The following is a 16,957-nucleotide window of genomic DNA, read 5'->3' as shown; positions in this document are numbered from 1 at the left end:
GCTCTTTCAATCCGACCCTTTTTTTGGTAATCGGTCATTTACTCACCGAGGTGGACATCATTTTCACGTAGTGCGGGGCCGAATACCCAAACGCACCGGGGTTTGTGTACTTTCCAAGCCACTCTTCAATGGCCATGAGGCGCGTATCGAGCTCGGTTAAACGGGTGAGATCTTTCACGGGGCACCTCTTACGGAGAGCCAGAAACCATGGTTTGAATTCGTTTACCAGTGAGGCCACATAGCCTTCGTCTCCCCCGTGCATACCCAGCTCTATCGCCACGAGGCGTTCATTGACGTCCCCCCAAGGAAAGGGCTGCTTCAAGAGCGGAGGTACCCCGGAGTATCCCGGGGGATGATAAGTAGGGGCCGGTAATGAGCGCAGAGCTCTAGACTGCATGGTCTCGACAGTGGATAGCCCGCCAACGTGCTCCACCGAGGAGCCATACTCAGGAATCCCGTAATAGGTGGGATGTGTTTGCGGCTTTGCAGATTCTTCGTACATCTTTGACGCCTGATCAACGTACGCCTTGTCCTCCCACATGTGTGCGGGATGCATGCTCTTTTATGGTCAAAGGTTTTCAAAAAATGTCGGTGCTGTTCTCCCAGGTCGAACTCAACTTGGGCTTTAAACCGGACGCGAGCGCCCTTCTCACCGCTCACGTGGATAAGGACCTTGTTGCCTACTCGTCGGGTTCACGGCTTTTTGCATTTTCTCTTCTGTCTAACAAGCGTCTCTTTGCATACCCTACCACCGGTAACCAAGTCATGCATCTCCAGTTCTTGGGAGACTCTCTCTTTAGCATTACCACTGACGGGGTCATTAGCGTCTACGAGTCTCATACTGGCCGCCTCATCGCATCCGTCCCTGCTGCCTTTGAGGACGGGCCTCCGATGTTCATCTTGATAGCAAAGGTTGATCCGGCTTCTGTGGGGTCTGTCTTTTTCAACACAAAGGTTTCAAAGTCAATCCGTGAGATTCGCATTCGGCCTGGCTCGGCCATCCCCTTCGTAATTAAGTACAAGTTTCCAGACGAGCGTGCGAGCGATGGCGTCCTCTCTATGACCTCTTCTTCAGAGAGACTTGTGGCTATAGCTCGAGTGAAGAACGCTCGACATATTATAGTGTGGCCAATTTCCCAGAAGGACGAACGTGTCACTAACTCCAAAACCTTAAAGATCAAGGAGTCCGAATACTGCCTTATCTCATATTGCCCGTACGACAACCATTTTATTTTCTCTGACGATAAGGGCCTTTATTCACTAACGGCTCAGTGCAGCAAGGAAGTGTACAACCCGCCCTTCAATATGAAGAGGGTGCTCAACACGTCACCTAGCTTGGCAGGGGCCAGAGTTATTGGATACAACATGTATGCTCAGCGATTTATGCTTGCGACACCACACGGGATATCGTTTTGCGACATTAATGGCGAGGTAGCACAGTACATCTATGGGATGCGTACTCCTGTCTTCGTTAAGACTTCTCATTCTGCAAATACCCCTGCGCATCACACCTTCATGTACCATCTTTCAACCTCTGCCATGTTCGATTTTGGATCTTCCCCAGACATTGAGCTGACATATTTTAATCCGTCTTCTTCTGGTGATGAGGTTATACCCGCGAAGCTCCAGCAGCCAAATGGAATCGTCCTCATAAATGGGTTCCTCTTCGACGCAACTTATAGAGACTGTAAGGTTCCTGCCATTGAGCTTCCAAGTGCCCAAGTGATCGATGTGACTTCTTATCCGAGCCGAGAAGGGATCATTAAGATCATCGCCCAGCAATGTAACAAAAACCTCTTATTTTCGGATCTTTATGACGTCAAGGTTGCTTACGATGGGCATGGCATATTGGCTCGGCTTCTGATCAAAGAAGATTGGTCGTATTTTGTCATAGATGTTGACAAGAATACAGGCGCGCTGTTTAAGGTGTGGCCTCTTGATCTTGATGAGTCTGGGTTTGAGTACGACTCCATTGTCAGCTTTGGCAGGGTAGAGACCCGCTGCTTCTTCCTTACCGCCTCGGAAAAGGGGATATGTGGCTATTGTCTCGACGTGACGGTAGGCGTGTCCGCTCCGCTCCAGATCCAGGTTGTCGACGTTCCAGCTAACTCTATCGGAAAGGGGGATGGCGTGGTTTCAGTCCAACAACAATCTTCAGGTCACATGTCTGCTCGGGGTCCTCCTCCAACACATCAACAAGTGATCGCTGACGCGGCAGCGGTAGCTGGTGGGTCTCCGGCGCAGCCTGCAGTCACCGGAGTGGGCATGGGAATGGGAATGGGCCCCCGCCCGGGGTTTAGCATGGGAAAACCAGCCGGAGGCGCCGGATTCAGTTTCCAGGGCCCTGGCCTCGGCGGTGGCACTGGGGCCTTCATGACAAAGCAGCCAGGCACAGGCACTCTTCAACCGGGATCTTCTGGTCCGTCTTCTGCGGTGTTGAACCCTGCATTAGGACCCGCGGCAGCGACAAAGGGTGTAGCCCCGCTCATACCTGGCGCTGCTTCTGCCCCGGCTGCCGCTCCGACGCCGTCTACTCCTGCTCCGGTCGCACCTATCACAAAGACAGAGGTCATCAACGACGGTGTGGTCACCAGGGACATAACAACTGATTACTACGTCTGCAAAATTGTTGCTATCACGTCCACAATGGCGCAACTTGTGATAGCTTCGTCCAAGGCGATTCATCTTGCAGCGGTTACCCTTACCGGATGTGCAGTTAATCTGGTAAAGCAATCTCTTAGTACCCACTACCTGAGCTCGTCCAACTATCTGATGAGGATAGTCTCCGATAACTCTGTTGATCTGCTCGTAAGCAACGGGATCTGCGTGGTCTATCAGCAGTACATCGAATGGCTCCACGTCCATGTTCAGCAGGGTGTTCTGGCGTTTAGTAGCGACTTTTCTAAGAATAGAATCATCCAAACAACTTTTGCGTCCGACGAGGACATGGCCAGGAAGTACCGTGAGTTGGTTGTTGACGTGCAGGCCTCCAACCACATTGTTGTCACCAACAAAAACGTGTACTTGATTACCCCCAAGAACACGCTGCTCCAGTACATAGCAATCCCGGTCCACGGCCCTTATCTTTCGCTTTTCGGGAAAAGAACAAAAGCCGGCGAGCACGAGATTCAGGCGTTCAAGCTGCAGATTGGCGCCTTGGGAGCAGGAGCTTCTACTGATATGCTGAATCAGAGCGAGCTTTACCCCTTACTGCCGTTCAAGGCGTGTTATTATTGTAATAAGCTCATGCACATGCTGCAGCCATCGTGTGATATCAACCCGGAGGTGTTCACTCTCACCTTTATTCAACTGTCAGAAACTATGGGCGGAGCGTCGAAGATGAATATTCCGAACCTGGCAGACTTTCTTATTCTCTTCCTAAAGAGATATGCCGATTTGGCCCGTTCGAAGGAGTTCTTTGAGCACCACGAGAAGCACGAGAAGACGCTTATGAAGATATTCTCTGTTTGTATCGCTAAACAGATGCTTGCACCGTTCCTTCTGGCCTTGCCATACCTCTTTACATACCACACAAATAACCTGCTCCTGTCTGCGCAGTCTCGCGGCCAGATTCTCTTCAACCTCTTCAGCAACCTTGTTAAGCTTAGCTATGCTAATAAGCACCTCATGCTGTTAGTGGTCTACTTCCTCTCAGCTAACAAGACCTTCTTCAATTCTGGTGGGACCATGAATGCTGACTTGTTTGACCTCGTTCGCTCGTCCTCGGCTATGGGACTATCTCCGTCTATACAGACTTCGCTCACCAAGAACATAGGGGTATACACTGAGAATGGAGAGATCTCTTTCCTCCTTATCGGCTCTCTGATTTGTCTCTTCGAGGAAAGAAACGCTTACTGCGAGCTCTGTCTGACGCTCCTCGCATGCAACATATCTGTTCAGTCTATACTGCAGTACCTTGAGAAGGTCCGCAATTCGATTGTAAAGGATATGCATCTCTCTCCAGCTGCAGCCATTAGGTTTATTGATAATGTCGATGGGCAACGATATTCCAACACAGATAAGTCACTAGGATCTGCGGTGTCTGGGGCGCTGGACACGCCGTTTATTCCTGCAGGAGCTAGGGGGCCCGATGCGAAAATAATTGGCATCAATACGGCCCTGTTCCACGTATTTGGCATAGATCCGTCTACAGGAATGCTTGTAGGTGTCGCTAATCCAAAGGGGATTAAGCCAGATCCGCTTGTCATTAAGCTGGGAGGAGACTCTTTCACGGCAATTGAAAACTCCATTATCCGCCCGTCTCCGTACGATCTCTATCGAATTTGTGAGATGGACCTCCTCAACTCTGCTAGTCACACGAGCGTGAATTCCCTATTCCAACATGTAGCCAGGCCAATTCGGTCATTGGACTACGCTAGCAACGAGTCTGTGTACCCCAAGAAGCTCTTCAGGCAATATCAACCCGATGCCTTGTCTGTTTTGGTACACCTGAGAATTCAGAGCGAGCTGGGCAAGAATCGCGTGAAGGTTGGGATTGCCGCTCGCCCTGTGGCAGATGACCGCATTAGCGCCGGGAGCCTCGCTGACGTTGGTGACGGGCCTTTCATCAACCCTGCCCACAAGCTTCTTGGCACGCCTTCTGCTCAAACCGTTCCACTCATGTCTGCCTGCAACATAGGTTGCTTCATGTTTGACGTGGACGGAATGCACGTCAAGGTTAAAAAGATCAAGAAGAAGAAGGAGATGATTGGCCCTGACGGGCAGCCTCTTCCCTTCGATGTGGGCCAGGCAGAGCAAGTTAACGATGAGGTCGAGGAGTACGAAGAAGAATCAAATGAATCAGAAGAAGAGGCTCAGGACGCAGAGGAGGCCCAAGAAGCGGCAAGGCAGGCTGGCGGGGACACCACGAATCCCAAGCAGGACGACACTAGCGCTGCTACGACAGAGGCTCCAACGTCTCCTGAGGTGACTCCAACCTCAGCACCAGAGGGATCGTCGCCCAATAAGACAGCGGTGAAACCGGCAGGAGCCAAGAGGCAGCTCGTAGCAGGAGACGACGACGACGATTGGGGCGAGACAGCGAAGAAGCCAACCCGCAAGATAGCAATCATGAGCAATGAGAATGCACGCAAATTCAATCCGGCTGCAACGGGTGCAGTGGCTGGGGGGTATAACCTGAAGGTTGTGGGCGGCGTCCAGACAGGGTTTGGCTTTGGCAAGCCCATGTTTAAGCCGGCCTTCAATGATCCGGCAGCCAAGGAGGAGGCAGACAAGCCTAAAGAGCCCGCAGCTGATACATCTTCGCTACCGGTCTACGACGTTGGCCCTGCGGAGGTCTCACCGCCTGAGCAGCATGACCAGGGTAACTATGGTACTCATTATGACAATTCAGGGAATAATGATCCGTATCAGCAAGGATATTACCAAGGATATCAAACTGATCAGTATCAGCATGGGCAGGACTATGGAAGCAGCGCTTATGGTGATCACAATAATGGGTACGGCCAGTCATATGGCTACGACACCCAAGCCTCCTACTACAACAACGGCCAGGAGGGCCAGGGTCAGTGGTGAGATGACAGCGTGTGAATTGGATGCAGTATGTTTACTTAGGACGAAGCCCGCTTAACGGTACGACTTCTGGCGACGGGCACGAGCACCACGGCCACCAAACTTCTTTGCCTCACACCTGCGGGGATCGGAGACCACAAGCTGGCGGTCGTAGCTCACAAGCTTGGCGCGGAGTTCTGAACGGGCTGCCTCGTCCTTGACAGACGCAAGGACGCCCCTGGAGATTGCTTGGCGGACTGCATAGATCTGGGACACGTGCCCCCCTCCAGCGACTTTAATATTCATGTCGAGTCCCTTGAAGAGGCTCTCGCCGAGGATCATGATGGGCTCCGAGACCTTTGTGCGAAGGATCTCTGGCCTCACAAGAGCAAGCGGGACGTTGTTGACGAGGATGTCGCCCTTCCCCGCCTTTACGAACGCCACCGCCACGGAATTCTTCTTCTTGCCGAGGGTGTGGACGGTGTACTTGTCCCTCTCCCTCACCTCTATGTCGTTCCTTTCCAGTAAGTCTCTTCTGTTGCCCTTCGCCATCGGGGAGCCGCTTTTTATGGGACCGGAAGTGGAATTAAAATAAAATCCTCCTTCTTATCTATTCGCCATTTCAGATAAAGTGGCGCATCTAGAACGGTCAAAAAGGACCGATCGAAGACCAAGCGGTGCTAGGTTCAAGCCAGGTCCAAGACCCGGGCAGTCTGTGCTGTGGGGCGCCGCTGTAGACGTCTTCCGAACACACCTGCGATAAACCCTTTATTTAAAAGATTATGGCCACTGCTTTGCCCCAAGCGCTGTTCTCCGACTACGTCGCCTACTTCACTGAAGAGAGGCTGCAGAGCAAGGGAGTCGTCTACTCATCGTGGTCCCTCTTCCACACGCTTTTCATCTTTCTAGCTGCAGTGACAGGGTCTGTTCACGACGACCTCCTCACGGCAATGCAGCTTTCCGAGAAGGAAGCCTCCCCGCCAGCGGTTTCTCAGATAGCGTCATTGCTCCGCGAGGACTCTGCTCTCGCTTTGGCAGCCAACATCTACGCCAAATCAGTCTCTCCCACTGTCGAATTTGTCGCCCTTGCCAAGCGCTATTTTGATATTACAATAGAACCGCTAAAGAGTGCAGCTCAGGTCAACAACTGGTGCTCTGCTCAGACAAAGGGGCTCATCAACTCTATCGTCGATGATGTAAAAGATACAGACGCCATCTTGATCTCCGCTATATACTTTAAGGCCAACTGGGCATTGAAGTTCTCCAAGGATGACACTAAGATGCTTCCATTTACGTCACTAGATGGTCGTACGCAGGATCGCGAGCTCATGTACTTAAAGGCAAAGCTTCAGTATGCATCTAGTGACAGTGCACAGATGGTTAAACTTAATTACAACGATAGTAACGTCTCTGCCATTATTGTGCTTCCTAAAGAGACCGGTAAAGCATCTCTGAAGGCGGCCCTGAGGTACGACAACTTCTTTCCCACGGACGGCTTCTTGACCAAGGAGGTTGTTCTCAAATTGCCAAAATTCAGGCTAGAGTCCTCACACGACCTTAAGGATCACCTTGTTCTGCGAGGTGCAAAGAGCATGTTTGGGGTGTGTGACTGCAACGGGTCCCTGGGAGCGCCGATGTCTGTCACTAAGGTAATTCAGAAGGCCGTTATCGAGGTAGACGAAGAGGGGACAACGGCAGCCGCAGTTACTGCAGTTAGGATGCTCCGCTGCGCCATGATGGCCCCTCCCCCTGAGATCTACCATGTTATCTGCGACCGCCCATTTTGGTTCATGCTTGAGCGCGATGGAATGCCTCTTTTCCTGACGGCTCTTCTTTAAATCTAGAATAAATTACCTTTAGCTTGAGCCATTCCACCCTGTTCTGTTCGCTGCTATTCATAGGTGTCTATTTGAGAGTAGAACATTTGTAGCTGTGTATCATGCATCTCATCCTCATTCATGCCGTAGCTCTGGTATCCGTCCATCTCCTCTCCAACTGTCATCCTTTCCGGCAGCTCTGGCTCCAACTCAAGGATATTGCCTGACAGCTGCGAGAAGTTCACAAGTGCCCGGGTATCCTTACCTTTCCCAAAGAATACAGGCTTAGTGCTTCCACTGGGATAGAGGATCTGCATGTGGCGGACACGCTTGAGCAGCATCTGATGCTCCCTATCGACTTTCTCCGGAGATATTGCCCACTTCATTGTTTCCTCGTCGTACTCTGCAAGAGCTTCTGCCTTTGCGACCTCGCATTGGGGAATGAATGTCTGAATTATTGCATCAAGAAGAGCGGACCGCTTATCCACTTCCTTGAGCTCTCTCCTCTCCTCCTCAATGCTGAGTGCATGCTGTTCTGTGATATCATCTATCTCTTGATTGACCTCGTTTATCTCTGCCTCGGTCTTAGAAATGTCTGCCTTGAGCCTCTCCAATTTCTCAACGGCACTTAAAATCTCGGCTGTCTTTGTTTGGTGCTCGGTTTGCTTATTCTGAAGGGCCTGCTGAAGGGCATTGTGCTTCTCCTGACGGGTGGTGAGCTTTTGCTGTGCTTTACCAAGAACCTTATCCTTTATCTCCAGCTGCTTCACCACAAAGACGCTGTTCTTGATTGCTGACAACTGCGACTTCAGATCTGTTAGGGTCACGATTGCTTCTTTGTTTAGTGCCTCCTTTTGCTCCAACTCGCTTTCCCGTTTCTGCTTGGCCTCTGCTAGAGCGCGCCGCTTAGCTTCGAGTTCATCGGCAGCTTTCCGTGATGCTTCGTCTTCCACGAAGACTATCTCCTCCTCGGTTGATTCCCCCTCTGAGTCACCGTCACGTGCTTCACTGAGTTTGGCCCCAGCTGTTCCTTGGAAGGTTCCATCCAGGTTTAGCTCGTCTCCATTAATTGCTTTCATAAGGCTCTTGCCAATCCTCAGCACATCCATCGGCTTTGCACCATTTGCTTGTGCCTCGGCGAGCTGGGCTTCGAGCCGAGCAATGTGGTCTCTTAGCTGGCGAATCTGCGCATCCTTCGGGTCTTCATTGATCCGTGGCTTGTTCTTGATCTGCTTGGCACGATCAGCGTAGCGGAGGGTTGACATTGTCTCGTCGTAGTTGGTTGAGGCCGGACTTATATTGGCACACATCAACGTCTTACTATTCCCACCCAGGGAATCTTGGAGCAGCCTAGTAAGCTTTGAGTCGCGGTATGGTATGTGCGTGGCTCCCTCAACTAACTTTGAAATAACCAGCCCCAGAGCGCTCAAGCTCAAGTTGATCTTTGCGCCCTCTACAAGCGTTTCCCCAGTTGCGCCCGTCTTACTCTGACGCTCAGACCCTGCAAGGTCCACTAGATTTAATTTTCCTACGCGAATGACCTCCTTGTTTTCAATCACTTCTGAACATTCTATTCTGACCATAAAGATGCTATGTGATCGGGAGCTAGTGTCGTTCATTTGAGTGGCTGCAACATGCCTATTTGCAAAGCCCTTGTCCATCAGTGCCGAAAGCTCTGCTGCAGTTGTCACACGGTGCATAGAGAGCCCGTCAACATAAATTCCCCGTGTCTTGTCTTCTTTGAGTGGTAGCTTGGTGTTATTCTTAATCAAATCACGTATCTCTTCGTTGTAGAGCTCCAAGTAGCTGCCAATGACCAGGAAGTTTTGGTTGCTACTACTGGAATTGATCGCGTCGAAAAGGTGCTTGAAAGAGTTTGGTATGGCGCCCGGCTCCTCCTTGTTACCTCCCATCGTCCAAGTCTTTCCGGCACCTGTCTGTCCGTACGCAAAAATAGTGCTATTAAATCCTTCGAGAACGGCATCGATGAGAGGCTTGAAACTCGCTTGAAAGATTCCATAGTTGCATGATGTTTGATCATAAACCGCATCAAATGTGAATGTACGAGGAACCTTTTTCGCCTGGGTTGCTGACTTCTCCTGCTCAGGAGGATCAACGATGACCTGAGCAGACGCCTCGTCCATGCGAATAATGTTGAGCGCATTCTCCCGTGTCTCTCGGGCGTTGAGAGGCCGGCAACGCACGATAACCTTGATGTTGTCGCTCGACATAGAAGACTGTGAGGACAGAATTTATTTTCTTAGCTCTAAATTCCTGGCCAGTTCTTCTGAGCACCTGAGGGCAGCATTATGAAAATGCGCGTGTTTTATCGTGAGGTACCTACCAGTTTAAAGAGATGCCACTTTTCAAAAAGATGCTCTATAAACTGGTTGTTAGTTTCCTTTGTGAGGCCGAACTGGTTGATGAGGTACCCATAAAAAGTCTACTAGAGCTAATAAATCACGATGGCACGTTTTTGTACCACCTAATGAAGCGCTTGGGCGTAGACGTTTCATCAATCCACAATAGACTCTATCATAGGTCACACACGAGGGCCAATATTCTTTCCAACCACGAGGTCATGCTAGCCTTCATCGCCACCTCGGGTATCTCCCCAACCTTGCTTCCTGCCCCAAAGGTTCTCTATTCTGCAACTAAGGAGGGGGTCGCTGCAAATCTTATTTACCAGGTACTGCGGTGCATATACCGCAAGCGTATCCGTCAGGCAGAAGGTTATATTATCAAGATGGCGAACTACCTGAATGCATTATACACCCTGCGGTCCGAACCAGTCTATCAGCTGACGGGATTCAGCAGACACACCAGCTTGCCAGCTTCTCTCGTCAAGCTCAGCCTTTCCACATCATGTATTAGCTTTTCTATATTTGTGGCCGGTATCCACCGATTTTTGAGTGAGAGTGGTGTGCCTTGTGTGGATTTCTTAACAAACTTCTATAAGTTTCCTACAACACTTCAGCACATGACCCGTAATCACACTAAGATGCAGCACTTGCTCGCAGCTCTCGGCGTTCCGCTGTTCTTCTCTCCCTTAGCGTGGCTTTCTATCAAAGACGAAGAGCCATATTTCGACCTACGCCTAATACAAGTATATCTGATTTTTGACAAGTTCCGTGGTTGTGTTTCCACACTTCTGTTCAAGAAGCTCAAGCAGATTCTCTTTGCATCACGCTCCATGGATCCCGCGCTCCCGCAGTCGCTAGATCTAGTGTGGCGTGACGCAATCTGTGGCTCCTGCATAGATCCACAAGACGGACTTTTAGCATTTGCCAAATCAACTGATCCGGGCCTAGACTTTGATACTTTGTCAAATGATAGCGATATCCGTCACGATGAACCTAAGAGGCCCGATCCTAATAGTGTGGACGCTCATGGTAAAAAGGATTCTGCATCGATTATGTTGTGTCCTACTGACATTCAAACGGTAACAGGTGGAGAGTATGATGATACTTTGCCCAAGCTTCTTCCACATGAAGCAGAGCATCTGATGATGGTACTTTCTGAGCTTCCAGAACCATCACGGAGTGTAACTAGCCAAGGACCTGGGTCTCCTACTCATTACCGTGAAGCAAAAACCCACAGAATACGGAATGCCGACCCTATCTCTGCAACGCATCCAATATATTCTGACGAAGAGCATGACAAGCTACTTGAAGCGAGATCTTACAAGTCATCTGCTACTGTCTATACACATGAGGTAGTAGAACCTAAGCAAGAGGTTATAGACCGAACTGAACTAACCGACTACGCTCCTCTAAGTGATACTGAGTTGAGAGCTTGTCAGTCTTCTCAGTCTATCTTGCCTGCGAGCGCAGATGAACAACTGGAATATCGTGTGCAGAAACTTCTTAGTAATGATGTAGACTTAACATCTGATCCTTCAGAATCCCAGAAGTTACCTGCCCTAACACAGGTTGAGGACAAGGAAAGCTCAGAGGATTCTCAGATGGCACAGGCGCGGCATTCTTCTCAGCATAAGAGCTCTTCTTCCCCTCCAGGTGCATTACATATCCAAGTCCATCGCATTCACGATGATACCATGCGCCACAAATCGTCCCTGCCACATCCATGCAGCATGTCCCCGTCTGCTCATCGACTGAGTGACGAGTGCATCCAGCGCAGCTTCCACAACCACCACGAGGTTATTACCGATAGTGAAGATGAGGTATGTAGTACCATAACACCAGACCAGATCAAGGCGAAGTACCGCATTTGTTTCCTTCCTTCTCCTGCTGTCAATGTTGAGCATACTTCAGAGCATGTTCTGCCACCAGCTGAGACCTCCAACCCTACGGTCAACATCCAGAAAGACAAGAGTGGTCCCAAGCAAGAGCTGTGTATTAAGTACTCAGAGTCTGAAGACGATGGCCCTTCACTAATGCTGCCTCCTCCTCTGCCGGGCCCATCTGTTTCGCATGCTGCCAAGCAAACATCCTCCAGCCCCAATCTTCCTCAGCTAGGTAACTCTCGTCTTAATGAGCCTGATGACAGGTCTAGCACTAGCACTCAAGAGTACGACTTATCCGGGATCGTCCTGAAAAACCTTTCATCTAAACCAGAAGCCCATACTTCAGTTACGCAAAATGGTGGCACTAATTCACCACACCCAGACACTCTCCAGCTTAGTGCAGACACTGCTGAGCAAAGTCAGGCTCGAATAGAGCACGTCACTCATTCACAAGATACACTATCTAATGAGGATTTTAGGCTAGCCCGGGTTGGGTTGCTTCCGCAATCCGGCTCGGGCAAAATCAATTCATTACAGTTACAATCGGTGAATCTGTCTACTTTGGCTGCGACAGACAAGCAACTAGCTGATGGGCTACTTGTGGAACCTCGTGGTGTGTCATCCTCTTATGCTGAAAATACTGCCCCCGTTCTCTCTGCTCAAGACTTAGACGAAGAGGCCAAAGAAGCACAGGATCGCTATGTTGCACGGTTTCCGATTAGAATCCAAAAGCATATCCGCGAGAATCATCTTCTTGCCCTCTCTGAGCTTCCATCAAGGTTACTCGGGGATAGAGCCACCTTTCCAGCAGATCTTACTCGTGCTTTTATAGATGCTAATGGACATATCTATCGTCTCTACGGTCTGGATTTTATTCGTATTTCTGTTGATGGAAGCGTGCATATAGAACCAGATGAAGATTTAGAGTCGGATCAAAGAGCTCTAAAAGCCTCTCTTTCGTCATCTAACGCCACGGACTTGCCGTTGAATTATATCTCTCAGCCTAGCCAGGTAGGAACGCACGTTCAATCTCAGCAATCTTTGATTCTATCAAACACATTGGCATCTTCAGAAAAAACCACGCTTAGGGACTTTCCGGATCCACAATACTTTGCTAATCATAAGAAACTAGATAGCTTGAACTATGAGACTAGCAGTGCTGATCTACCAGCGGTTCAAACACTATGCTTAACTCTTCCAGCTCCTAATACGCCTGGTTCCGCCTGTTCAGACTCCAGTTGTGCCACCTCTAAGCACCTGCCTGCAATGCAGGAAGAGTTGTGTGATGAAAGTGTGCCTGTATCCAAAGCCACGGTGGAACCATGCTTGATTGAGGATCTTGGGCCTCTTCTTAATGACTGCACAGAGCAGCAAGATATACATCTTCTTTCCAGTAGCAGTGTTGCGCCTCTGATCTGCCTGGATGACTTGGATGACGCTGGAGAAGCTTTTGTGGATGCCGAGTGTGTCGGCCAATCCTTAGAGTCTGATCATGTGCTGGTGCATGATATCTACCTTCCTAATACTCTAGACGGCTGCGAAACCTACTCCACTGTCGATGGACCCAGCAGCGTTTTCAGTGCCCAAAGTATGCGAAAGTCCATCGGTATAAGCTCTGCCAGCTCCAAGCGTAGCTTGAATCCTATGCTATCAATGTCCTCCCACGTGTCACGACCCACCTCGTCACAAATAGATTGTGAAGCCCCCCGTGCTTCTGACACGACTGAGCTTGCCATTGCTATTACCGAAGTACTCAATGACCCAATAATAGCCCATATTGAGTCACCAACGACTGATCGTTTAATCACCGCCCATGGGCCGCGTCAGAATAGCGAGCAAAACCCCGGCGTTACCCCGGATCCATCAGCGGTGTGCGCATCGGACGAGCAGTCTAGACCATCAACCTCATCTGTGGCACTTACTTTCGTGACGGAAACTCAAACGGTACCGCCGTTTGATATCACCCCCCAAATTCAGCTGGAAAATCTGCTTACATCGAAATTCATGGACTGCTTTATCGAGTCCTATCTCAAGAAAACCCAATTTAGAGTGCCTAGTACAGATAAGTGTATAGCTGTTGGTGCTGACGCTGACGCTAACGTTCTTATGAGTACTGAAGGTGAGACGCCTGTCACTGCGACCTTGAGACCCACCGCCTCTTTGAAACAAAAGCTTAATCACTATGTTCATTCTGTTACTAATAAGACCCGGATGAGGGGTGAGACCATTACAACTCCAGGACAGGGGGCGCATCAAACCAAGTCACAGCTAACGCCAACGAGGGGTGGAGCCCAAACGCATGTTGTCAACGGTCAGCACACTATCCGCGCCACCCACTTGTCTGCTCCCACCAGCGCTAAACATACATCGTCATCCGGTGCAGGTACTCACGGGACCGAGCAATCTCTTCCACCAGCCTTCCGCAATCTGAACAAGGAGCAGGCGTGCTTGTATCATCAAATCAATGATGGCGCACATCTGAATGACAGCTCGCCACAACTGTGCAGAAAACTTCGCAGCAACAAATTAGCTTTCTCCGTTCCGGTTCATTCGCCTATTCAGCGATTTATGTATACATTGAAGTGCCTCAACATAGATTCCTCTAGGATAAGCAGTGAAACAACGCTGTTTTCAGTGCTCCGAAATAACAACTCCGGATTTTATCTTGGAATATATGCGCGACAATACATAGTTCTTCGCATTGAGATATCAGACGTTTACAAGATAGAGAGGAACCTATGTCAGGTGTATCTATATTTTCTACGTGCATTCGTAGCAACAGGGGACAACTTGCTCTTCGCCCATCTTGATCTACTAGACGACCGGACCGCCCAATCCTTTGTAAGGGACCTCACTGCTGCCGTAGAGATGGTGAAGCCTCTGATTTCTGAGCGCTAGGGCTATGGTTCTGTAAATGCACTTTGTTGCTTGAGTTTAAAAATGGATCCTCGCCCAGATTTATTTCTGGCAGGCATGGCAAAAGGATCTGGTTGTGACTTCATTCGATCTGTTTTAGCACCGTCCTTCCAGCAATACTTTGAGGGGTTGACGGGGTCTGGTGTACCTGAGACAGAACCAACACAGGCCTTGATACCGGGATGCTCCGATAAATTGCGCCAACCTGTCATCAAGGATGTTGTTCGCGAGAGTAGAAATGATTCGAAGCAGGATGTATTCTCTGTGTCCACCCAAACAGACCCTATTAGGAACGAAGCCAAATTCGACCCCATATCTATCTTCTACGAGAGCATTCAAACTGCCCCCTCGGCTCGCGAAATATCAGCACGCGTCCGAGCAGAATGTACCAAAGAGCACCGTATTGCCCTGGAGCAGGCTTTACAATCGTTAACAGCGGAGCACAAGTTGGCCCTGAACGCCATAACAAACGTCCTCAACGCAGAACGGAATGCCCGTGCGGCCGAGCGAGAGCATTATGAGGCCGATCGCCGAGTCATGCTTGCTGAGCAGAAGCGCCTTGAGGATGCAACGAAGACCTTTGCTTCCAGACAAGAAGACCTAGCCCAACGAGAACTGGCTGTTCAGGCGCGTGAGGCTGATCTCTCTTCCATGACTAAGCAAATCTTGAGTAGAGAAGAGACTATTGCTACTGTTCAAGCGGAAAACAGAGATTTGCAAGCTAGAATAGCTGATCTTCAATCAGTGATAGATTCATCAAACGATCAAAGGAAGGCTGCAGACAATGAAATGGCTGTCATGCAGCGACGAATAATAGCTCTGGAAGAAACTTTAAAGCTTTACGAGTCTGTAGCAAGATACTATAGTTCTCAGGTAGGGATGCCAGGTGCTCCGGCTCCTATGCTTCCTCCCTGTCTTCCCTTCCCACCTACAGCTGATTCTCGTCCAACAGGTCACTTTCGCCAACTCCAAAATGCGCCCCCCGATTACTCACCGTTCACAAATACTTATCTACCCGAACCCCCCATTAATATGGGGCCATCTCCTAACATGAACTATGAGAGTGGACTATCCGATGAGGGCAACTCCGGGAACTACCAAGGATCACAAGACAACAACTATTTGCGGCAGCAGCATTTATATTTGCGGCAGCAACAGCACCAAGCGTCCCGCCCAATTAGTCACTTCAACCCTGGAACCGTACCACCTCCAATGTATTCCAACCCAAGGTATCGCACCCAAGGTCAACATGATAATCATGCCCTGAGGCAATTGCAACAGTTTGAAGACTATAGCAGGCCATTTTCCAGGCTTACAGCAGACAGACAGTCGCAGTTCCATGTTCCTCCAAATCCGAACCTTATTTATCAAGGGACACCGGCTCCTGAATTGCAGGCCATAGATCCTGCCGCAGATGCTCATGGCGCATGTCTCGCTAGCGATATTTACTTAAGTGATCCTCGGTCAGACGCGACACCCCTGAAGGACTCCCAACAGCCCAACACCCAGGCTGTTGGATACTCGGTATTTCCCATAATCGATGGCTTCTCCCCTTCTAGAGCCTCAACACTGCAGACAACTGTCCGACCCGGTTCTGCCCCGCCGTGCGGAGAGCTCCCTGATCGGCCGTCCTATAAGTCGACTATGTCGGTGAAGGCCTTTGGGGACTCCAAAATAGGGTCGATCTCCCATTCAAAGGCACAGGTGCACGCACTTGAAGAGGCCTTTTCAGAGTCACCAGATCCTGTCACTCAAGGTTGCAATGCTCTGTCTCCGATCAATAGGGACCTTAGTGGAAGGACATCCCTGAGCAAGTTTAGCGAAAGGTCGAATGCATCTGACCCGGCGGTAGATGTGGGAAGGTATTCTGATTCATTGCAGAAGTCTCCAATTAAGCAGCAGGCTTTGGCTGATGATAGTTTCAAGAGCTCCTCTCCAATCAGAAAATCTGTTACGATTGTGGAAGCTACTGCAGTGAACGGATCGGTACTAAAAGAGGGGTCATATCAATACTCAATGACCTTCGATGAATCGGCACACAGTGATCTAGCTGCCTCGCGTCAACTAGTCGAGCAGCCACGTAGCCAGTTAAGCACAAGCGTACACACCGCACTAAATGAGGAAAAGCTGCCATCGGCAGCCCCACAGAAGACTGCAACGCTTGTCACAGCTGGAGGGATGACGTACACTGTTCACCATTCTCCTACTAACTCGACAAGTGCATCAGCCATGGACCAAAAGAGTGCTTATGAAAACGTTAGCTATGCCAACGACTTTGATGACTTTTCAGATGTGGGTCTACGGACAGGTGAACTTACTGCCAACAATGCCGATAGTTTGCACACCAACTCGCAAGGTGGTGGAATTAGCCGTTCTCCATCTATGAACTTATACGGCGACTTGGGTCCCGTGGAGATTGCATTTGACGATTTCTAGACCAAAGAAAATTGGTACTCTACCAAAAAAT

General features: G+C 49.9%; 7 protein-coding genes across 7 annotated transcripts; 4 read left to right on the top strand and 3 right to left on the bottom strand.

Moving 5' to 3' along the window:
- Window positions 1-34: 34 nt before the first annotated feature.
- GL50803_0015139 (uncharacterized protein) lies at window positions 35-556 on the bottom strand (the record flags this gene model as incomplete). The annotated part of the gene is made up of 1 exon (XM_001706446.1): window positions 35-556. One exon carries the CDS (start codon window positions 554-556, stop codon window positions 35-37), a length of 522 nt encoding a protein of 173 aa, XP_001706498.1.
- Window positions 557-585: 29 nt separating this feature from the next.
- GL50803_0017332 (uncharacterized protein) lies at window positions 586-5,535 on the top strand (the record flags this gene model as incomplete). The annotated part of the gene is made up of 1 exon (XM_001706447.2): window positions 586-5,535. The coding sequence occupies one exon, from the start codon at window positions 586-588 to the stop codon at window positions 5,533-5,535; it is 4,950 nt and encodes a 1,649-aa protein (XP_001706499.2).
- Window positions 5,536-5,586: 51 nt separating this feature from the next.
- Window positions 5,587-6,063, bottom strand: GL50803_004652 (Ribosomal protein S16; the record flags this gene model as incomplete). The annotated part of the gene is made up of 1 exon (XM_001706450.1): window positions 5,587-6,063. One exon carries the CDS (start codon window positions 6,061-6,063, stop codon window positions 5,587-5,589), a length of 477 nt encoding a protein of 158 aa, XP_001706502.1.
- Window positions 6,064-6,293: 230 nt separating this feature from the next.
- Window positions 6,294-7,349, top strand: GL50803_004653 (Serpin 1; the record flags this gene model as incomplete). Its single annotated transcript, XM_001706451.1, has 1 exon — window positions 6,294-7,349. One exon carries the CDS (start codon window positions 6,294-6,296, stop codon window positions 7,347-7,349), a length of 1,056 nt encoding a protein of 351 aa, XP_001706503.1.
- Window positions 7,350-7,402: 53 nt separating this feature from the next.
- Window positions 7,403-9,559, bottom strand: GL50803_0017333 (Kinesin-2; the record flags this gene model as incomplete). Its single annotated transcript, XM_001706452.1, has 1 exon — window positions 7,403-9,559. One exon carries the CDS (start codon window positions 9,557-9,559, stop codon window positions 7,403-7,405), a length of 2,157 nt encoding a protein of 718 aa, XP_001706504.1.
- A 143-nt stretch (window positions 9,560-9,702) lies between these two features.
- GL50803_004657 (uncharacterized protein) lies at window positions 9,703-14,472 on the top strand (the record flags this gene model as incomplete). Its single annotated transcript, XM_001706455.2, has 1 exon — window positions 9,703-14,472. One exon carries the CDS (start codon window positions 9,703-9,705, stop codon window positions 14,470-14,472), a length of 4,770 nt encoding a protein of 1,589 aa, XP_001706507.2.
- A 42-nt stretch (window positions 14,473-14,514) lies between these two features.
- On the top strand, window positions 14,515-16,926 carry GL50803_0017334 (uncharacterized protein; the record flags this gene model as incomplete). The annotated part of the gene is made up of 1 exon (XM_001706456.1): window positions 14,515-16,926. The coding sequence occupies one exon, from the start codon at window positions 14,515-14,517 to the stop codon at window positions 16,924-16,926; it is 2,412 nt and encodes an 803-aa protein (XP_001706508.1).
- Window positions 16,927-16,957: the final 31 nt, after the last annotated feature.

Source organism: Giardia intestinalis, chromosome 1 (assembly GCF_000002435.2).
Source record: "Giardia intestinalis strain WB C6 chromosome 1, whole genome shotgun sequence".
Lineage (NCBI taxonomy): Eukaryota > Fornicata > Diplomonadida > Hexamitidae > Giardia > Giardia duodenalis.
Note: the sequence above shows the minus strand (reverse complement) of the source record. Positions and strands in the feature narration are given on the sequence as shown.